The 23,957-nt window shown below is 43.0% G+C and overlaps 1 protein-coding gene and 1 pseudogene across 1 annotated transcript in view; both read right to left on the reverse strand.

The window, feature by feature from the left end:
* The window catches only part of LOC134205479 (cystathionine gamma-lyase-like), a 203,593-nt pseudogene that overhangs the window by 44,445 nt on the left and 135,191 nt on the right, over positions 1-23,957 (reverse strand).
* Positions 1-23,957, reverse strand: part of LOC134205477 (uncharacterized) — a 128,451-nt gene that overhangs the window by 3,530 nt on the left and 100,964 nt on the right. The window contains exons 4-7 of the mRNA XM_062680752.1: positions 10,882-11,158; positions 9,663-10,122; positions 9,213-9,600; positions 8,913-9,092 (exon numbers count right to left, since the gene is read on the reverse strand). Of these exons, the coding sequence (XP_062536736.1) occupies positions 8,913-9,092; positions 9,213-9,600; positions 9,663-10,122; positions 10,882-11,158 (1,305 nt within the window). The remainder of the gene's footprint in view (positions 1-8,912; positions 9,093-9,212; positions 9,601-9,662; positions 10,123-10,881; positions 11,159-23,957) is intronic.

A 23,957-nucleotide genomic window follows, 5' to 3' on the forward strand; every position in this document is an offset into this window, starting at 1 on the left:
CATCTTGCTCTAGTTTTGACAACAACCGCCTTACTAACCGGGGAAGCCGCCTTACTAACCGGAGAGGGCAAACGCTACTAGAGGCCTTAGCTAAGCTGGACGTCGTACTAGGAAACGACGGCTCCCGCAGTACCTTCCAGCGAAACGGAGTGGAATCGATAATAGATGTAACATTCTGCAGTCCAAGTTTGGCCGGTGTCCTGCAGTGGAGGGTCGACGACGGCTATACCCATAGTGACCATCTGGCTATCCGGTACAGCAGCGAGCCAAAGAAAGGAAGTCGGGGAGCCACTCCTCCAACAACCAGAGCGTGGAAGGTCGCCCACTTCGACAGCAGAAAATTCAGTGAAGCTTTGCGCTTGGAGGAAAACACGGAATGTTTGAGTGGGGATGAACTGGCTGCGCTTGTGTCACGAGCGCGCGACGCTACCATGCCGAGGAAGGTACGATCACGGAATTGTCGACCACAGGTATACTGGTGGAGCGAGCATATTGCAGCCCTTCGAGCAGCCTGCCTCCGGGCTAGAAGAAAAACGCAAAGGACACGCTCGGCGGAAGTGAGGGGGGAACCCATCGAGCATTTCAAAGCAGCGAAACTGGCTCTAAGCAAGGCCATCAAAGAAAGCAAGAAAGCCTGCTTCGACAGATTGTGCCAGAGCGCCATTTCGAATCCATGGGGAGACGCCTATAGGGTGGTCATGGCCAAAACAAGAGGAGCACTGGCATCTCCCGAGAGATGTCCAACGAGGCTGAAGACGATAGTCGAAGCATTACTCCCGCACTACGGCCCAACCCATTGGCCGCCAGCAGCAAATGACGAAGCAATGGCGAGGGTGACGGTAGAGGAGTTAATGACGGTGGCAAAGTCTCTCGATTCGAGTAAAGCACCTGGTCCGGACGAACATGTTGTTGAAGGCAGCCATAATGACTAATCCGGACATGTTTAGGTTAGCCATGCAGAGGTGTCTGGACGAGCGGACATTCTCGGATGTATGGAAGCGACAGCGTAAGTAAACCTGGTAAGCCACCAGGAGACCCCTCAGCGTACAGACCAATCTGTCTAATAGACACGGTAGGGAAGCTACTGGAGAAGTTGATCCTGAACAGGCTGTCGCCGTACGTGGAGGAGGTAGGAGGATTATCGAGTAAGCAATTCGGCTTTCGGAGAAGAAGGTCTACTCTGGGTGCCATTAAATCGGTGGTTGACACTGCAAAAGTCGCCATCGAATGCAAGCGGCGTGGTATTCGTTACTGCGCAGTAATAACACTCGATGTGCGGAATGCATTCTGGGAAGTTACTTTCAGAATCGAGTATTGATCTACGAGACAGACGAAGGCTTGGTTAGCGCCCCCATCACGGCAGATGTCCCACAGGGATCAATTTTGGGTCCATTGCTGTGGAACGTGATGTACTATGGCGTGCTGAGGTTAAAGCTCCCACTAGGAGTCAAGTTAGTGGGATTCTCCAATGACGTAACCATGACCGTGTACGGAGAATCCATCGAGGAGGTCGAATTGACTGCAGCCTATTCGATCAGTTTATTGGAGGAATGGTTGCGCAGCAAGAATCTCCAGCTGGCACATCATAAATGATAGTCGTTAACAACCGGAAATCGGTTCAAGAGGCGACAATTAGAGTCGGCGGCAAGAGATCTCTGGAACAATTGGGGGTGATGCTCGACGATAAGTTGAGTTTTAAAAGTCACGTCGACTACGCCTGCAAGCGCGCGTCGACGGCGATAGCGGCACTATCGAGGATGATGGCGAACAGCTCTAGGGTATGCTCCAGCAAGTGCAGGCTGCTGACAAGCATGGCGGTTTATTTATTTATCATCAGACTAAGGCCGGAGTGGCCTGTGCTGCACATAAAAGACTTCTCCATTCAGCTCGGTTCATGGCTGCACTTCGCCAACCACGCAGTCTGCGGAGGGTCCGCAAGTCGTCCTCCACCTGATCGATCCACCTTGCCCGCTGTGCACCTCGCCTTCTTGTTCCCGTCGGATCGTTGTCGAGAACCATTTTCACCGGATTACTGTCCGACATTCTGGCTACGTGCCCGGCCCACCGCAGTCTTCCGATTTTCGCGGTGTGAACGATGGATGGTTCTCCCAACAGCTGATGCAACTCGTGGTTCATTCGCCTCCTCCACGTACCGTCCGCCATCTGCAACCCACCATAAATGGTACGCAACACTTTCCTTTCGAAAACTCCCAGTGCGCGTTGGTCCTCCACGAGCATCGTCCAGGTCTCGTGTCCGTAGAGAACTACCGGTCTTATAAGCGTTTTGTAGATAGTCAGTTTGGTACGGCGGCGAACTCTATTCGATCGGAGCGTCTTGCGGAGTCCAAAGTACGTACGATTTCCAGCCACTATGCGTCTCCGAATTTCTCTGCTGGTATCGTTATCGGCGGTCACCAGTGAGCCCAAGTACACGAATTCTTCAACCACCTCGATTTCGTCACCACCGATACAAACTCGTGGTGGGTGGCTCACATTGACCTCTCTTGAGCCTCTTCCTATCATGTACTTCGTCTTCGACGTGTTGATGACTAGTCCAATCCGTTTAGCTTCGCTTTTCAGTCTGATGTAGGCTTCCTCCATCCTCTCAAAGTTACGTGCCATGATATCAATGTCGTCGGCGAAACCAAATAACTGGACGGACTTCGTGAAAATCGTACCACTCGTGTCAATCCCTGCCCTTCGTATTACTCCCTCCAAAGCGATGTTGAATAGCAGACACGAAAGACCATCACCTTGCCGTAACCCTCTACGGGTTTCGAAGGGACTCGAGAATGCCCCTGAAACTCGAACTACGCACATCACCCGATCCATCGTCGCCTTGATCAACCGTATCAGTTTATCCGGAAATCCGTTTTCGTGCATTAGCTGCCATAGCTGGTCCCGATCGATTGTATCATATGCGGCTTTGAAGTCGATAAATAGATGATGTGTGGGCACGTTGTATTCGCGGCATTTCTGCAATACCTGACGTATGGCGAACACCTGGTCTGTGGTAGAGCGTTCACCCATAAATCCCGCCTGGTACTGCCCCACGAACTCTCTTGCAATTGGTGTTAGTCGACGGCATAAAATTTGGGAGAGTACCTTGTAGGCGGCGTTCAGCAATGTGATTGCGCGGTAGTTGCTACAATCCAGCTTATCGCCCTTTTTGTAGATGGGACACACGACACCTTCCATCCACTCCTGCGGCAGAACCTCATCCTCCCAAACCTTGGTAATCACCCAGTGCAGCGCTCTAGCCAGTGCTTCACCACCGTGTTTAAACAGCTCTCCTGGTAGTTGGTCAACTCCAGGGGCTTTGTTGTTTTTCAGCCGACCGAAGCATGGCGGTTTCAATACTACGATACGTAGGTCCAACTTGGGGATCGGCGTTGAGTGTAAACTGCAACGTGCGAAAGCTGGAGAGCAGAGCATAAAATATTCACTTTCATGAAGCATATTTACTCCGACTTTTGACATTCGTGTTTTGATTATTCAAAACATAGAATGACTTACTCAGTTTACTTCTTCATAAATTCATTCAATTGATTACCACTTAGTATGGTAACTGCGCGCGACAAAAATAAAATTAGCCTTGATTATATTGACATTTGACGCTAAAAATGTTCCTCAATTGATTGGATTAGATCTATGCGTGTACTTATTTAAATCATCAAAAATGTGTTCAGTTTTACGATTATTTAATAATTTGTGATATTCAAATAAATACTCACTGACCCATATTCATTCTGAAAATTGACGGTGCAGAGCTGAATTTGAATATGTTTAGAAGTGAAGTGACAAAGAAGGCCGATGGGCTTCATAAAAAATTTACAGCTCTGCTGGAGAGTACTCATAGGCTAATGTGCTTGAGAATCATCAGCGCATATCGCACCGAATCTTGCGAAGCGGCATGTGTACTCGCAGGCATGATGCCTATGAAACTGGTGGTGGAGGAAGACGAGGAGTGCTACGCCCTCAGGGGCACCGATAACGCTCAAAGAAATATCAAGGCAGCAACGGTAGCCAAATAGCAGAGGGAGTGGGACAACTCGACTAAGGGAAGGTGGACCCATCGCCTAGTCCCAATTGTGTTGGCATGGATTAGCAGACCTCATGGAGAGCCTAACTTTGGTTTGACCCAGTCCTTAACAAGCCACGGCCCAAGTAACCAAAAGTTTCTTTAAGAGTACGTTTTTCGCTTAAGCAGCTCAGTGAAACTTGGTAAGCGGGCTTGGTAGTCATATGGCTACTGCTTCTGCCTCATACGCAGAAGGTCGTGGGTTCAATCCCAGGTCCGTTCCATTCTCCTACTTTATATCTTTCTATTTATTTCTCATGTTCTAGCAATCGCTAGAACTGGAAATGGACTTCCATACCGTTTCCATTACTATTCCTATACCTTCAACTTGAGTATTCTAACAGTAATCTGCTAGAATTGGAAATGAACTATAGAGCTCGTTTCCCTACATCCAATTAGAAATTCCATCAGTTACCTTCTCCTATCTATCACATTGGCAGCTCGTTAACCAAGACGGACCTCTGCCTCTCCAACCTAACCCAGAAATTCCAACAAATTCCGCATGAACTCGTGGCAAGTGCAGAGGTATATTCGGCTTGCAGTGGGCGAGTGATTGCATCATCATTTCCTCCCTCTTCCTTACATTGACTTGCATTCTGACGTGGCAGGCGCCAGTATGACCTAACAAATGAGATCACCAGTACTTGTACATTGAAGATGTGTGCTAGTCCCAAGCAAACATCTGTTGGTGCAAGAACAGCTGATCTGGTCATAATGGAGTAGCAACTACGAGCAGTCAATCAAGCTATTTATATTAAAACACTATTTAGGCGTATGTTAATCATGCACACGTTTTCCTCGAAATAAAATAAGGTACCTGAGCTAATATTTTGGTTTTGAGACCGAACGAATAGCTATTACCATCCAAAATATCAAACGAGGCCGTAAAAATAGGGTCTGATGTAATTTTTAACCATTTTTCCGCAAGCTTTAATTCTTAATAAATTCGTAATAACATTGATTTAAACCTGTTCTAACCACAGTGGTAAATAGGACAACCTTCACAAAGATGTTACAGGGGTAAATAGTAAAATTATTGGTTTGCATAGTTAGAGGAAGAGTTATTTATCACAAGGCACGTATGGGGGTAAAATGAACACTTGTATCAAACTTTCACAAATTTATGGTAAAAGTTGTGCGATTGTGACGCGGAAGTTCAAGGAACAAACCATATCAAATAACCAAGATAAAACTTTGAATATGTAAATCTAATTTAAAAATAATTGATATTTTAAAACTGTTTTCCTTCTTTTTATTATTTTGATAATTAAGAGCTTTTCAAAAGTTATACCAGATTTTTCAAACAGCTCTCGTAATCTCAAATAGTTGTACATACAGTGCCAGAGTAAAAAAAAGAAAATTAAATGTTTCAAAAGGGTTTAAGAAGCGATGTTCATTTTACCACCAGGCAGTGTTCATTTTATCCGCACTATTTTTGTACATACGAAATTTCGATATTTTTTATTTCGATGAAAAACTATATAAAACAATGTTTATTAGCGAAAAAATTGTTCAGTGCAATAAGAATATGAGTTAAATTGCTGAACCAAGTGGTAAAACTAGCAAATTATCCTCGTTTTATGATTGAAATCAGCGCAAATCCTTAACGTGTTCATTTTACCACCTGTTCCCCTACTCTTAAAGAAACTTTTGGTTGCTTGGGGGATGCTTCAAGTGGTACCTACACAGGTTCGGACACGCGGCTTCTCCCGCCTGTCCGCAATGCCCAGACGTGACAGAAACGGCTGAACACATCCTGTTCACATGCCCCCGGTTCGAAACGGAGAGGCGTGCAATGTTGGAAGCATGTGGAACGGACACTACCACCGATAACATCGTCAGAAAAATGTGCCAAAACCCAGAACAGTGGAGAGCGGTCGCAAGAGCGACGTCCAGGAATCAGGATAGCCGACATCAACGCCAACACCAACAACGAAGTTGATGAATAGAGCAGCAGCAGGCAGCCTTTACGGATAGCGGATCATGAGTACTCAGCCGCGGAAGTCGTGAATATATATGTCGATAATGAATGCGAACGCCAGCGCCAGCTACCGCGCATAGCTTTAGAACGTGACGAAACGACTGGTTTCGGAGGAGCTCCCGCTTTCGGAGAACTTCTCGTCGTAGTAGGTTAGATCCGCTGTCGGGGACTATCCGAGTCGTTCGCAATCGCGACTGGGGCGGGAGCTAAATGGCTCAACGAATAAGGTGAGAACTGAATGACTCAAGGCAATCGAAACTCGGTTATCGGAGTAGGCTAGGCCCACCGCCGGGGACCAGCTGAGTAGATCGTGGTGAACGAATGCACCGGCTGCGTGTCTTCGGGGCACCATTGAACCGGAAGTTATCTCCACCCGGAATCCTTGGATTGACCTCGGCACTCGTCCGGTCACCTATTGCGACGGGTCGTCCGTTACGGGGGAACTTCCGACGTCGGGGAACTCTCCGGCGGAGTAGGATTGAGCCACCACTAAAAGGCGCAGTGCATGGGAAATCGGTTAATCGGAGGCTATGTCCACCGCCGAGGACCAGTTGAATAGATCGTGGCGCGCGAATGCACCGGCTTCGGGTCGTCGGGGCACCACTAGGCTGGAAGCTATCTCCACCCGAAATCTTTGGTCTGACCTCGGCACTCGTCCGGTTACCGGTTGAAGTGAGAATGTGCGTAGGACTTGAGCGGATCTATGAACATTGAACATGCTGACCAGGTAAAAGTGTAGTGTTGGTAATGTAACAGCCTACCAAGGATGCAGGTCGTTGGAAAATAGATGTGGTGCTGAATGGCACAAGGAAAAAATAAACTCAACGGCTCAACGCTTTTGTGTGCTTGCTGGCACCAACAAGGGAGCCAAAGGGCTCAGACGTAGAACAAAACATCGAAGAGAGGCACTGTGAAAGGTGTCGTTTTGGGAGGAGTACTTTCAGTAACCCTCTGTTACTTGGGTGGGTTTAGTGGGTCCGGCGGTCTGGCCTTCTGCCTTTCGCGCCAACCCCACTCCCTGAGTAATAATTTCAGGTGTCTGTATGCAAATTCGCCTTCATCCCTCTATGAAAAAAAAACACGTAAACGTGTGCACGACTACATTTGATGCTGGGTACCTTGCGTGGACGCGGTGTGCACGCAGCTTGAAAAAACGCTACGTGGGCATTGGCCCATATTCTCATCAGTGCAGTACGTATATTGAACTCAAATTTTGGGTTGATTTATCTGTCCATCGATGGTTTGTGTTGTTTGTGTTTGCACTCCCTATCAGATTGGACCAAATATTTGTTTACAAAATCACATACGTCCTATTGAAAAGGTACCCGAGATATCTAAGCCAACATTTGTAAAGGGCAATGAAATCATTCCAGTTTTGCCTTTCTCGTGCAACAAAGTTGTATCGAAAGACTATCATTTCACTCAAAAATCGAACTTTTTATAGAAGTCTCGGAGACCCATGATGTTATATACCAATCGACTCAACTCGTCGAGCTGAACAAATGTCTGTCTGTCCGTGTGTATGTGTGTGTCTGTGCACACGAAAACCGAAAAACACTAGTCACTTTTTTATATAGTAATTCTTTATCGATTTTCTCGCAACAAGTTGCATTCGACAGGGAATAAAGCCTTGTTGATCACTATGGAATTTGATAACGATAAACCATTGCGTTTGAAAGTTATTAAGAAAATAGAATCGAACTATATAAGCGCCATATAAGGTTGGTGTCTTAGCTAAATGCGAGAATGACAGTATCACCACTCGGTGAATTAAGTTGGGTTTTTTTATATACCTTAGCTTTACGTATAGCTTGAGCTTGATTGACTGCTCGTAGTTGCTACTCCATTATGACCAGATCAGTTGTTCTTGCACAGGGAACCAATAGATGTTTGCTTGGGACTAGCACACATTTTCAATGTACAAGTACTGGTGATCTCATTTGTTAGGTCATACTGGCGCCTGCCACGTCAGAATGCAAGTCAATGTAGGGAAGGGGGAGGAAATGATGATGCAATCACTCGCCCACTGCAAGCCGAATATACCTCTGCACTTGCCACGAGTTCGTGCGGAATTTGTTGGAATTTCTGGGTTAGGTTGGAGAGGCAGGGGTCCGTCTTGGTTAACGAGCTGCCAATGTGATAGATAGGAGAAGGTAACTGATGGAATTTCTAATTGAATGTAGGAAACGAGCTCTATAGTTCATTTCCAATTCTAGCAGATTACTGTTAGAATACTCAAGTTGAAGGTATAGGAATAGTAATGGAAACGGTATGGAAGTCCATTTCCAGTTCTAGCGATTGCTAGAACATAAGAAATGAAGAGAAAAATAAAAAGTAGGAGAATGGAACGGACCTGGGATTGAACCCATGACCTCCTGCGTATGAGGCAGAAGCATTAGCCATATGACTACCAAGCCCGCCTCGAAACAAGAGAGATCACGCACTGAACTGATTAATTTTATTACCGGCCGCGCAATGCAGAGCACAATAATTTGGCCGACCGCGCGATCGTTCTGCTGTCCGAAACATGAGAGATCACGCACTGAACTGATTAATTTTATTACCGGCCGCGCAATGCAGAACACAATAATTCGGCCGACCGCGCGATCTGTCTGCTGTCCGAAACAAGAGAGATCACGCACTGACATACCTTAGCTTTACGTATAGACGAAAAACTGGAATGTTAAAGGAGGCACGAAGACTCTTACTGTTTAAGATAGTCGACAAAGCTTGATAAATTAATATGATGGCTGTGTGTGTGGGTACGACTATTAGCATTCAAAATTAAACATGACTGAATCGTCACCTTAGAAGAACACCAGATGCAATTAAAAGTATGTCAAAATTAACCTTTTCCCAAATCCGTCACTCAAAATGATTTTGTCGATGCTCCAAGTCGTCAATCCTCTGGTGAGCCATCCTTTATATGCCATATAGGTGAGCGTAATGTTTTTTGGGAAGCCGAGCGCCGGATGTGGCACGAGAATCTGCGAAATCATTTCACCTGCGAAAATTTCTGCATCATCTTTCCTGGAAAATAAGATTGATTGAAATATGAAACAAACAAGTTATACTAACGAATTCAAATCCTAATATTTCAGTATTAGCAAACTCGATCATCGATACGTATGGATGTGTTGGATACATTACTCGGTAATGGTGAACACCTCTGTCAGTCCACCGTCACTTTCTAGTTCCACCTCCAATCGCCCAAGCGTTCTCAAAGGGAGCTCGTTCGGTGCGCTCTGGATTTGCAACTTATACTGATGGGCACAGAAAGGCTCCTCCTCACGAGTCTTCAAATACAACTGACCTCGTCCTACGGATCGATCCGCATAATAACCCATGTTTCCGCAAACGGACGTTTCCGTTCCATTCTCAACTCGGTTGCAAGTGAAACAGTCTCCTTTTAGGAAACTTTCGTAATTATCACAAGGAAATGCAGGAAACAAACACTTTGGTGCCACCGAATCAATAAAGAATTTATACGCTCTTCGATGGTTGCATAGTGAGCGTCCTTCCACCGAACCAGGTGGAGCTGAAAACGATAAAGAAATGTTGAAGCTTACTGTTTGCCGATGGTTGGAACTTTCAGCTAACCCCAAATTATATCAGTTACGGCACCCACGAACAGATTAGAACAACCATGCTGTACTCGGCCCCCATTCGGATAGAAATCAACCGCACCCATCGGTTGCCATGATCCCAAACCTCCGAGAATCAGATTCTCGCCATTCGAGTGAATCACATCAACGAACCCGGCATCGGTATCGTCCAGGCGAGCATGAGGGTGCTGTGCCTCAAACAGTGGACCGGCAGGGTCCAGCCCCGTGATACGCTGCAGACCTTTCAGTTCCATCCCGGCGAATCCGGCTACGTGCGAACCTAAGCTAAAACCAATCAAATGAACTCGAGTCATGTTAAGTTTGTTGTGCTCTTCTAGCCCTTTCAGCAGATATGCCAGCTGTCTTCCAACCAGTCGTGTATTGGCAGCCGCTCGGACGTAGTTCGGCAACGTTGCTCCATTTTCCCAGTCCATGCATAATACAATGCAGTCTTCCTGTAATGAAAGAGATCAAGATTAAAAGGGGCTTGTTGGTTATGAATAGTATCGTTATCCAGAATAGATTTGGTTACTATCGCATCGCAGTGATACAGCTTCAAAGAATACCGCATCTGTGGCTGCGACTCCAAGTTGAGTTACTTTTTCAACTGGACTAAAAAGTCATTTATCAATCTTACTACAAAGCTGGTTTCTCATAACGCAAAGGAATAGAGATTAAAGAGCTACTGCTTTTACGCAAATTCGTTTGGAATATTACCAATACCCTGTTTATTTTTGCCTTTCTCGTACAAAAAAATTGTACCGAAAGGCTAATGAACGAAATTTCACTCGAAGCATGTATCGTCTAATGTCCAAAGAGGTACTATGAAAAGCACAGCACAGAGTGGGGTTCTCAGTTCTGTTAGTAAGCATTTTTTCAATTTTCATATTTTAGAACTAAGTTCAACTCCAACCTTTTTTTTCGCAATGTAAGCAATATTTTGAGCATAAAAATATGTTATAAAACTAGTAAAGCATCAACAACACTTTGTGTGAAAAATATATTTCCTCTGGACATCCTTTGTAACTCCTGTGGTCTCTATACTGTTGAACGATGTTATGGACTTTTTGAGGAAAAAATACGGAAACCCGTCATGTTCCACTCCGTAGAGCCTACACGTATGGTTTACAACTCAATTATACCCAAACCCGATGTTCTGGGTTCAGAGTTGAAGGTCAATGCGATGATTACAACTTCATTCAAAATTATCCTACCACTGCCATTAGAGCTGTCCTCATTTCGTACACCCAAACGTGCGTGCAGCTAGATCCGAAACCATGGATGATGGCCCTTGCTGTTACGTTCTCCAGATTCCCGAATTTTTCGTAGATCTTCTCTGGTGCATAGCGATGCTTGACTGGTGCGGTTCCATTAGTAGCCTTCGCTGTTGTGGATTGTGTCGGGGGTGCAGTAGGTGGCGGAGTGGGTGTGGTGCCGTTATTCGTTTTAGCAATTTCATCGTAGAAAAACTCCAGAATGGGCTTCTCACTCCTGTGAACAAAATAAGAAAGAAATTACAGAAACATTAGAGAATGACGCATGTCAGTATGCTTTTAGTGCAGGATATGTACGATTTAAGAATAAGAAAAAAATATATTGTTAGCATTTAATACAATTAATATTTGAATACAAAGGAGGTTGATATTTTGCAAACAGAGTATATGAATTCGAAACTTCAAGCATCGCCGAACGTTTCATCTGAAGCAGTTCACACGTAATGCTGGTTAGTGGGTAGACACCATTACATGTGTGTAACAGGATAAGATCTTCCAAAAGATCACTAATGGGGCTTACCCGATCCTTAGTATATGGGGTAGTTGACATAAAAAGTCTGGTTACGCTGAAATATCGCGAATATGATGTATCGGTTGGCCATTCAATGGGTAATTTGTTGAAAACCATCAATGCATTGCTCGCTTACAGACTCGACTAGGCACTAAACACTCTATTTATTATTATTTATTGGCAGTTACGCGGCATCTCGCCAAAACAGAGATATGGCAGAAATTGGAATCTTCTTACGAACGAGTAAGAATATATCTAGGAATAACAGTAGTACTAGGAAGAGCACTTGAATGGCGGGGTGGCAGACCACGAGGGTTACATAGGACATAATTTTTTCAACTCCATCTTCCTTTCTTGTGATGCAGACTAACATACATGCTCCAGATCTCTAGTGAATGCAAATGGAAGACGGACATCTTCGTCTCCTTCAATGGCTCTCTAGTCCAAAGCAAAGCCTTTAACCGTCGCGTCCGCATGTGGCGTCGCGTCCGCATGTGCAACCTGTGCACTGCACATGTTGCAATTTTATCCCCTACATTTAAACTCTAGATAGATTTCTTGTCTTTCTAATCCAAGCATGTATTTGAATTATGTGCATTTGAAAGATGTTTCATGCAAATTTGACTATTAGATACATAAACGGAAAATATGTATGTTTTTTATAGGCGGCATGTGATGTGAGGCAACCAAATGCTGCGATGGGGACGCGTTATATTTTTCTCTTCTATACCGAACCGACCCACCGACACCACATGTTGTATCAACACGGAACTTTCAGCCGAGAACGTTTTATCATGCATCATACACGCATTAATTTGTAATTAGGGGAGAACGGTCCAAAATGCACCCCTGGGGCAAAATGGCCTCCCTCATAAAATCACTCATATAATCTGTTGTAGTACATTTATGAACGAATATTACCATTACAATTCATAATTAGTTATCCATCATTGAGCTCCATTGGAAAAATCTAGCAAAATCCCTTCATTTTCATTCAAATTAACCGATTTGCTATTCTTCAACCACATCCGTAAGATTGTAGTTCAATCCATTAAGAAAATACAAACAACCATGCGTTCACCATCATTTTACATGCAATTGAGTCATTTTAGACCACCATTCGGGCGTTTTGCCCCAGGCCTATTTTTAAAACATTTTTTAAATGCGTCAGAAAGTTATGAAAACCTTATTGTTTTGAATAGGAGATCATTGTGAAATGTAGCTGGGTTTGTAAATTTTGCACCTATACGTTGAAATGGTTGGATATTCTTGTTTATATGGGCGAAAACATCAAAAAAGCTTAAGGGGTGCATTTTGGACCGTTCTCCCCTATGTGGATCATCTGCTCTAACCGCAATCGGCGATGTATAGGTAGTCAAAGCGTTCCTTGCAGACAGTGCACGGTTTGGTGCCTATCGAGAATCGCTTCAAACAGCGCATGCGCGATTCGATAAAGAGAGCGCAGTCGGAACAAAATCGAAAGAGAAGAGTAAAGGCTCCCCCAGACCTAAGCGATTTCATCGCCGCGACGGCGACAACTAGTCTCCGCGATTCTATCGTTTGGTCGCTGCAGGCAATGTTCTATTTACGCTTCCATACCAACTGCGGCAGAATCGTTGTCGCCAAGCGATAGAATCGCGTCGCGACTGTCGCGTCGCATGTGTTTGGAGGAACCTTAAAGCGCGAGCATTTCTGCTTCCTGAAAGCGTTCCATGACGAAAGTTCCGCTTTGTATAAGCAACGCGAAGCCAAAGCGCTTTTGATATTTGATTAAATGGGATGGCCCGTTTACACACCCACTAATCCTGACGACAATGTGCTGTCCGATAATACTAATAAGCGTCATTAGCTCAATTTAAACAGAAATTGTCATCTGCTAATAAGCGCAATAAACCCTGTTTACAAAGGGGGCGGGCCATTTGGCATAAAGTCATTTGGTATAACGTCATTTGGCATAAGGTCATTTGGTATAAAGGCCATTTGGCATAACGGACATTTGGCATAATTGTGAGGATCTATTGGCATAACGAACATTTGGCATAATTTTTCTTTCCGTTCGCTAAACGCTTGCCCGGATTATGACAATGGTGGATATAATTCCTTCTTTAAAAGAAGGCGCTTGCCCGGATTGAGGAAATGGTGGATGTGATCCCTTCTTTAAAAGATGGCGCATGCCCGGATTAAGGCCATGTGGATGCTATCCCTTCTTTAAAAGTAGGCGCTTGCATGGATTATGGCAATGGAGGATGTGATCCCTTCTTTAAAAGTAGGTGCTTGCCCGGATTATGACAATGGTGGATATAATTCCTTCTTTAAAAGAAGGCGCTTGCCCGGATTGAGGCAATGGTGGATGTGATCCCTTCTTTATAAGTAGGCGCATGCCCGGATTATGGCCATGGTATTATGGCAATGAAGGATGTGATCCATTCTTTAAAAGTAGGTGGTTGCCCGGATTATGACAATGGTGGATGTGATTCCTTCTTTAAAAGTAGGCGCATGCCCGAGTTAAGGCCATGGTGGATGCGATCTCTTCTTTAAAAGTAGGCGCTTGCATGGATTATGACAATGGTGAATGTGATTCCTTCTTCAAAAGAAGGCGCTTTCCCGAATTGAGGCAATGTGATCCCTTTTTTAAAAATGGGCACTTGCACGAATTCTGACAATGGAGAATTTGTTCTTCAAAAGTAGGCGCTTGTCCGATTGAAGCAATGGTGGATGTAATCCCTTCTTTAAAAGTAGGCCCTGCCCGGATTATGGCAATGGTGGATGTGACTCCTTCTTTATATGTAGGCGCTTTCCGAGAATAAATCAATGGTAGATGTGATCTCTTCCCCGAATAGAACAATTCAGATTGATTTGGTTGCAATAACTCATATGTGACTTGATTGGTTTTAGTAACTCGTCTACGACAAGTGTGTTGCTTGAGTTTTTAAAGTTAGACGCTTGCCCGGATTAAGGCAATGGTGGTTTTGATCCGGTCTTAAGGCGCATGCCCGGAATGAATCAATGGTGGATGTAATACCTATTTTAAAAGTAGGCATGGGGCCGGAATAAGTCAATGATAGATGTGATCCTTCCCTCGGAAGTAATTCTGCCGTTTTGTTATTTCGTTCTTCCGGAGAATGTCTACCATCAGTCTAAATTTATCAGAAAACAGCCTTGACCTACTTTATTTACGCTAAACAATATATGAAATATCCTTTCGCTTTCACATTTTGAAATTATGCCAAATGTCCGTTATGCCAAATGACCCACTCTTTTCTTGCAGTTCAAAATTATGCCAAATGTCCGTTATGCCAAATGACCATTTTGCTGAATGGTCTTTATGCCAAATGACCTTATGCCAAATGGCGTTATGCCAAATGACTTTATGCCAAATGACCCAGACCCGTTTACAAATACGCCTATTTTATTAGACATTGAAGTATCTGACAATATCAACATATTGCAAACAGACATTTCATCTTCTGATGAAAATCTATATTGTCGCAAAATTATCATTTAACAACAACATTTTTAAATAAATTTATTTTTTAAGGTTTTTTTTCGAGAAATCCAATATATTTAGTTAGGGAGGGGGTAAGTCAAATGTCAATGGTCCACACATATTTATGAATTTTTTTATGAGTAAGTTTCCATGCTGATGGACGGAAAACTGCTCAACTTCTGTCCAGTCCAGAATATTGATGAAAGATATAAATTGTAAATAGAATAATTATTAATTGAGAAGAGTAAGGGCTATAAACTTCATTGTTCTATTTATTGTTTTATTATTTTTCTGATATGACATGCTAATTACAAAATATTATTAGAGCCTTTGCATGATTTGATATATTCCAATTTCCTTTTCTGTATTTAAAACTTCGTCTCATTTTACGAATAACTCAAATTAGAATTGAAAGTGCCAGCTCAATAATTTCCGAAAAGATATATTGCTTATTTGTCACATTGAAAAGGATTCTGATGATTTTTAATTTTACTTAAATCACTTTGAAGCTTAGTTAAGTTTGAGTTAATTCAGAAAATAAGAAGTAGCTAAGAACCAGTTAGATGCAACAAAATAAACAAACATAAATAAAAAACATAATGCACGTTCTTTCTTGGTGCCCTAAGAGAGACGTCTAGGTGATACCCGTTACGGAATATGACGAGGTTTTATTATGAGATTTCGGTCCATCAGTCAAATACCGCAAATATATTTCCGTTGCGTATTGCGCATTTTGTATACAGCAAAATATTTTCTGTATTCATAGCTGACCTTTTGTGTAGGATTCTTGTCCTATTTGGGCACCCTGAATCAATTAGTGTCATTTGGCATTAACGATTCGATGTCTGTGTCTGGAGAAATCACTACTTATAATGTTATTGCCTACATGAAGGTTTTCTTCTTGATTCCAGACTCAGAATTAACTAACAAAACTGACGCAATTCGACACAAATGACACATACTCAATCGAATATTAATAACTTCTTCTTCTTCTTCTTATTCAATGTAAAGCCAATTCCAACTGGATTTTTTTTTTTTCAAATTAATATTCTATTAGCATTTCCTCAATTATCTTGTGTGGCAGGTACAAGGATACACTATGCCCAGGGTGTCCAACCCGAAAATATGCTAGATCGGACCGAGAATCGAACTCGCCATCTCCGGATTGACAATCCTACGCCCTTGCTCGCAAGGCTACTGGAGACCCCATTAATAACTATTTGAATAAAATAAAACCAACCGTAACACAACTTCCACCTAACTACTTGGAAACCTGGTTGGCTACAGCGTCGATACAGCTATGGCTGACCTATTGTAGAGTTCCATAATCGGCGGTCCTGGGCGATGTTCCTCCAGTTTCCCCGAACGTTTAGGGTCACCAGGTCCGATTCCACCGCGTACAGCCAGCGTGTTCATGGCCTTCCACGAAGTCGCCGGCCTCTATCTGGTTCTGGTGAATATTGTTTTTGATATTATTTCTTCCGACATTCGCAATAAGTGACCAGCCCACTGAAGTCTGCCGTATTATATACGATTCACAACATTTTCGTCTTTGTATAATTGATACAGCTCTTGATTCATACGTCCGCACCACACACCATTTTCTAGTTTCCCTCCGCTTACTGTACGCAACACTTTTCGCTCGGAAACCCCGAAAGCTCTCCGGTCCGCCTCTTCTAACGTCCATGCTTCATGTCCATAAAAGGTGACTGGTAGAATCAGAGTTTCGTATAGAGCAAATTTTGTTTCCGTCTGCATGTTGCGAGACCTAAGCTGGTTACGTAAACCGTAGAAGGCCCTATTCGCAGCAGCAATACGAACTTGTAGTATGCGAAATGAGCCCTCCTTAGCCGTGCGGTAAGACGCGCGGCTACAAAGCAAGACCATGCTGAGGGTGGCTGGGTACGATTGCCGGTGCCGGTCTAGGCAATTTTCGGGTTGGAAATTGTCTCGACTTCCCTGGGCATAAAAGTATCATCGTGTTAGTCTCATGATATATGAATGCAAAAATGGTAACTTGGCTTAGAAACCTCGCAGTTAATAACTGTGTAAGTGCTTAATGAACACTAAGCTGCGAGGCGGCTCTGTCCCAGTGTGGGGATGTAATGCCAATAAGAAGAAGAAGTGTGAGAAAATGATTCTCTCCGTTTCAGTTTCTTGTCTATTTCGACCTTTTGTTTTTTTCTACCTTTTGTCTCTTTCGACCTTTGTCCCTTTCGACGTTTTGTCCTTTCGACCTTTTACCTTTAACCTTTAGCGCAAATTCAGGACGTTTTTAAATCGCTCCATTTTATTATTTAAACAATATGTACAAAAGTTAAAATGAGCTCTATCACTTCCAGTATACCTAAATATGCCATTCATACTGTTTTAAGTTCATTTCCTGCCAATGAGATGGTAATTTCTACTGATTTCAAAACGGTTCAAACTATGATACGCTTTACACTAGTTCAAACCATGATTGGATACCCTAGTAGAGAAAGGCAAAAAAGTCACTAGAACCTATTTGAAAACAAAAACTATAATTCGGATTGACCAATTTTCCATAAGAACGTTGTATCACCTATATGTACGAAATTAGTAGTAACTAATTGCGGAAACTGGGCCGTTCAAGGACAGACAAACCCCAGTTTCAACTAATTTACCTTTTTTTTTGTTTAAACAAACCCTAACTTGCTACCCCCAGCGCGAAGTTAAGGTGTCAGTGCACTGAACTAGGCCTGGTTCATGGTTTCGGAGATGAAAATAATCTGCGCCACGAGATTAAGTACCACATTTATTGCAACCAGCCACGCGCCGTTGTCTGCTTCCTGTATCTTAGATGGAGTTTATTCACCGTACACTGTCCACGTAATGAGGTAATAAAAAGCGGTTTGTGCCGTTTGCGGCTATGTTTTTCATACACTTTGCATCAGATACTTAACTATCTATCTTACGAGAGCTTAATCCGGTAACGATAAAAACAGTTACGTTGTGCTTTCTTATATCTGGTCCTGAAAAATATAATTCGAGCGATTTTTTCATTAAAGCATGGTATGTTTAGGCGTATTGAATTCACGTATTGTCCCTAGCAGCACAATTCGGTCACTTTTGGTTGCAGCAACTTGATTATGACCAGATTTAGTCATAAATGAGTCACTGTAACTCTTTTGTGACATGTGTGCTGCTCGGGGTCGGTTATATCTAAACGAACCGGTAGTAAGAGTTTGACAAATAATTGAAGGATTGTTGAAATCTTTCAAAATCGTTTTTGCTGATCGATTATTACCTTCAGCTTCAATGTAACAATGAGTTAACACCACGAAAAGCATCACAAAACACTACAAATTCAAAGAAAATTTAGGAAGGATTTAAAAGTTGTGAACCTCAGGTTGATAAGGAAATAATTAAATTTCAACCGCGTGAAAAGCTATAATTGAAACGTAAAAAAGGCTCTGAATGTAAAGATAGCTCCGGCTCAAGGCTTTTCGTCTCTTGGTTCTCAGGCGTCTCAGGGTTTTTTATGCATTACATACACAGTCAAAAAAGTACCAAATTTTAGGTCCTTTTTGCCTTTCTCGTATGCTAACGCCGGTCGCAATGGTAAAGTTGCAGTTACAATTTGGTACTGCTTGATGTCATAAATTTCATAGCTGTCAAAATAAAACAAATACTTGGTGCCCGCAACGTTGTAAACGAATTAAAACTGAGCTTTAATACCTCAACATATGGCTATTCACAGAGTTGTGACAGAGCCCATGATTCCAAACTGCACTACGATCATGAGGATCAACATTACTAACGAATCAATGATAAAATGTCGCAATTTGAAAATTTTGCTTAGGAGCCGTACACTAATTACGTAAACATTTTTTCTGGGTTTTTTCAACCCTCCCCCCTTGTAAGAGTTTTCCCATACAAATAATTTTTTATTTATATTGTAACTGTCTGTGACGTCCACACGTCTTGGTAGTGTACGTCCTCACAAAAGATATTTTAGTTACTAGATAAAGATTGTCGCTTTGGTTCCCTTTGTTCTGCTGTCCGAAACATGTGTGGTACATACCTGTCAAATCGTATGGATTTTCCTTCTTTGACATTTAGCTCCCCTATCCTCGCCAGCAAAAGATGTTCCGGACAGCGACGACAGCGACAATCTTTATCTCTTCTTATTGGCATTACATCCCCACACTGGGACAGAGCCGCCTCGCAGCTTAGTGTTCATTAAGCACTTCCACAGTTATTAACTGCGAGGTTTCTAAGCCAGGTTACCATTTTTGCATTCGCATATCATGAGGCTAGCACGATGATACTTGTATGCCCAAGGAAATCGAGACAATTTCCAATCCGAAAATTGCCTAGACCGACACCGGGAATCGAACCCAGCCACCCTCAGCATGGTCTTGCTTTGTAGCCGCGTGTCTTACCGCACGGCTAAGGAGGGCCCATACCTGGGTTACTCTTTATCTAGTAACTAAAATATCTTTTGTCCTCACGCCCCAAACTAGCTCACCTCTAAATCTCAGGGTCGACGTTTAACCAGCTCGAGGGGACAGCGAGAGAACACCACTAAGCGGACAGAGGAAGACCTTAATGGACCACTGGACAGTCATGTACCTTATGAACAAATAAGAAAAGCTTGAGATACATTTTACTTTTTTTTATTGAAGAACATGTGAAAAAGGTAGTTTTAGTTCATCTGAATGGGATTAGTTAAGGTTAGTATAGGTGGGCCCTCCTTAGCCGTGTGGTAAGACGCGCGGCTACAAAGCAAGACCATGCTGAGGGTGGCTGGGTTCAATTTCCGGTGCCGGTCTAGGCAATTTTCGGATTGGAAATTGTCTCGACTTCCCTGGGCATAAAAGTATCATCGTGTTAGCCGCATGATATACGAATGCAAAAATGGTAACCTGGCTTAGAAACCTCGGGGTTAAAAACTGTGGAAGTGCTTAATGAACACTAATCTACGAGGCGGCTCTGTCCCAGTGTGGAGATGTAATGCCAAGAAGAAGAAGAAGAAGAATAAGGTTAGTATAGCTGTTGCGGCCGAATGTTGGGTTGGGGCCCATAGTGGCATGCTTGATATACGCCACATGATGAAGGTACGAAATCTTGTCCGTACATACCTTCGATGACTCGGGCTATATCGGGGCTGGGAGGCTTCACCAAACACTGACGTCGCTTCGGGTTGATGCAACAGAGTTCTTCGGGAATGTCAGGGGTACGTTGCCAGTGTAGGGTACCGGTCGGCTTTGAGGCCCAGCGAGATTCAAATGGACAGGCTCGGGTCGACACCGGGGCTAGAGGGATCGCTGATTCACTTTTCGGTGGCTCCGAGCGAGAATACGTTCCGGCACTCGGTCTTGACTGGTTGGACACGATGATACTTCCGCCTCAGATGGATACGTTTGCTCGAGGGTAATGCGTACCACGTGGCTAACTTCTCGACGACGGTGCCAAAGAGGGGGGGGGCAATCTTGCTACGATCGGGCGAGAATACGTTCCGGCACTCGGTCTTGACTGGTTGGACACGATGATACTTCCGCCTCGGATGGATACGTTTGCTCGAGGGTAATGCGTACCACGTGGCTAACTTCTCGACGACGGTGCCAAGGGGGGGGGCAAATCTTGCTACGATCGGGAGATGAGATCAGTCTCTCCGGACCTCCGGGAGATGGATTTGGCAAGCCTGAAGACGGGCCAATGGCTTTCACTAGCGATTCACCAAACTCCAGCTTTCGTTTTAGAAAATTTAACGACAATTCTTTTTCCTCCCGTAAACACGTCTGGTATCGTTCACGTTCTCAATCGTTCTCCTCCCTCGGCCCAACGTCAAGCCCGTCTTTCAACGTTCGGGTTTTTTCCTTCGTTTTTCGCCCCGGATCTAGTTGGGTCTTGATGGAGATTTCGCCCTTGATAGAGCCCGGAGCCGCGTTCCTTTTTTAGTAGTGTAACATGTGCATCACACATGTTATTCATATTTCTTCTTTAACACACTTTCAGCAGACTCAGTGGGAACATGCTGAGAAGGTCAATTTCATCCGGCATTGAACCTTCAGTTCAATGCCTAGCAACTCTAGCACCGTTGGCGACAAGCAGAAAGTGTCGCATTACAAATGTATCGAGACATGCTGTTACCAAGTGAACAGTCATGTATTTTTCGAGGGTCTCTGTCCCTCGCTCTTTTGCGTTAACAACGATCACTGATTGGTGATCGATGTACATAGCTAGGTTCATGTATTGGTGCTTCAAGTATCTCCCGTAGGTTAAATTATATTTCTTTAAATTTCAATAAAGCATTAAGATTCCAACCTTCTAAGAGGATGGTAATTTATTTTAACAGTGAATATCACTACCCAACGAAAAGAGTTATAACATGGCTACCTACTGACAGGCAGACCATTTTTCTGGTGAAGTGAAACATTCCAGTGAAAAAAGAAATAGTTACAAGAATGGGCAATAAGAAGTCAAGTCCCAAAACGGAACAAAGTGGTGATAGTGATGTGAACATTATAAACACACAAGATTTTCACACGGAGTTGCATCTCGACCACGAGCTTAAGTTGTGGGTGATAATTTTTTTAATTTCACTGCAGCTCGCAGTCACTGTGTACAAAGTAATTGCAAAACGAGAGCGGAAAAAGGCAGCAAGAATGATGGCCAGATCCATTGCTCACCTGAACGAAGTCGTAACGCAAAAGATTAGAGTGAACCAAAAGTGACAATAATCTTTGCAATAAGAGAGTGACATTTATAAATAAAGAAGAGAGAAACAACGGCGACAATAAACAATTTAGATCAACATACAAAATATGAGTGCAAGTTGAGTGCGAGTCGTGATGAAAGCAGATACGTTTGATTTCCTGATGAACCAACGACCCCAGTGAACGAGTTGTGCAACCCAGAAGGAATAGCAGAAACCTTGAAGCCCTTGAAGTGACCTGAGTTCAACTATGAATGCAGCAACACATAATCAACACACAAAATTTGAGTGCAAGTTGAGTGCGAGTCGTAATGAAAGCAGATGCGTTTGATTTCCTGATGAACCAGCAACCCCAGTGAACGAGTTGTGCAACCCAGAAGGCATAGTAGAATCCTTGAAGCCCTTGAAGTGACCTGATTTAACCATGAATGCAGCAACACCTAAATGGATATTGAGGTACATAAACTTTTCATAGATAGCAACATTTCTCGTTTAAATTCTATACTTTCCAATTTGAAAAAGCCCTAACAGGGTATATAAAAGAATAACTTTGAATGCAAAACTAGAAGATGCTCGTACATTATACACACAAATAACAAACATTTTAGCCGAGCATGAGTCAAAATTTCCCAAGCCGAATTTGTCTTTTTGTATAAATGTACACGACAGATATATAGTGAAATACATACTCTAATCTCGACAAAAATAGAGTACGCAGGCAATCATAAAATAAGCATATACACGTTAGTGTGCGTAATAAATTTCATTTCTAAATTAAAACATAAACTCAGAGGAAAATGGTAAACCCGAAAGTAGATATCAAACTGGGCACCACCCTAGTGCAAACGTACGATGGTGCTCCAGGAAATTTAGAAGCGTTTATTGACGCTGTTGCTTTATTTAACGACACAGTAGAGAGCGAATTTAACGAAGCTACCGCTGCCCAGAAGCAAGCAGCTCAGGTTACGGTGATTAGATTTGTCAAGTCTCGCCTTACGGGCATTGCACGACAGGTAATAACTGGCGCTAATGATTTGCAAGCCATCACGGATGCGCTTAAGCAACATTGCGAATCAAAAATCACATCGGATGGTTTAGAAGCAAAATTATATTCTCAAACAAAAAGATTCAATTGAAACTTTTTGCAAGGAAGTCGAAAATTTGATATCGCAACTCAAATCATGCTACGTAAACGAACAAATACCAGTCGATAGAGCTAACACGATGGCTATAAAAAAAGGAGTTGATTCTTTGATAAGTGGTATCAAAAATACGGATACTAAGCTTATTTTGAAAGCTGGATCCTTCATCAAAATTAATGATGCAATCCAGAAGGTGATAGAAAACGTTCAATACACTAATACCAACAACAATTCGCCAGCAACAAATGCTCAAATTTTTGCAGGTCGAGTAAACTACTCAAGAGGACGAGGTGAAACGAATAACAGAGGACGTGGGAATCGGAATTATAGATATCAAAATTCACAATCTCATCGTGGACATTTTACAAATCAAGGTGGAAATTGGTCACACAGAGGGAATTCCTCTTATCAAAGAGGTAATTGGACTCGACGTGGTCGGTACCCATCAAATATGTTCTTAGCTCATCAGCCTCACAATCAAATGTCACAGCAGCAACAGATTTCACAAATGGCAAATGAAAATATGTTCTTAGCTCATCAACCTCATATTCAAATGCCGCAGCAAATTACACAATCAACAAATGGAAATATCCACCCTTTAGGCGTACCGTTGGGGCGGCATACACAATAAATGTATCCGCAACGAACTACGTACAGCTAACGCTTGATATGACAGATACACAGTCTTCATTTATTGTAGATTGTGGATCTGACATATCAGTCATGAAAGCTAACAAAATTAAAAGCACAAATTTACTATCCCGCTGACAAATGCAACATTATCGGGATAGGACAAGGTAATACCAGCACCATAGGAACCACGCATGCAAACTTACTAATTAATGGCATGCTAATACCACACATTTCACATAGTCGAGAAAATTTCCCTATTCCCACTGATGGTATTTTAGGGAGAGATTTTCTCGTAAATTACAATTGCAAAATTGACTATGAGTATTGGTTACTTCATATACCAATGAACTCTGAAACCTTAGAATTACCAATTGTAAATAATTATCAAAGACAAACCGTAATTCCCGCCAGGTGTGAAATCATCCGAAGACTGAATAACACAAATTTATCCGAAGACAGCGTGATTTTTTCACAACAAATTTCAGATGGTATATTCTGCGCAAATTCAATTGTAAGCAAGAAAAGTTGTTTCATTAAATTCATAAATACGACTGATAATGA

Source organism: Armigeres subalbatus, chromosome 1, assembly GCF_024139115.2.
Source record: "Armigeres subalbatus isolate Guangzhou_Male chromosome 1, GZ_Asu_2, whole genome shotgun sequence".
NCBI lineage: Eukaryota > Metazoa > Arthropoda > Insecta > Diptera > Culicidae > Armigeres > Armigeres subalbatus.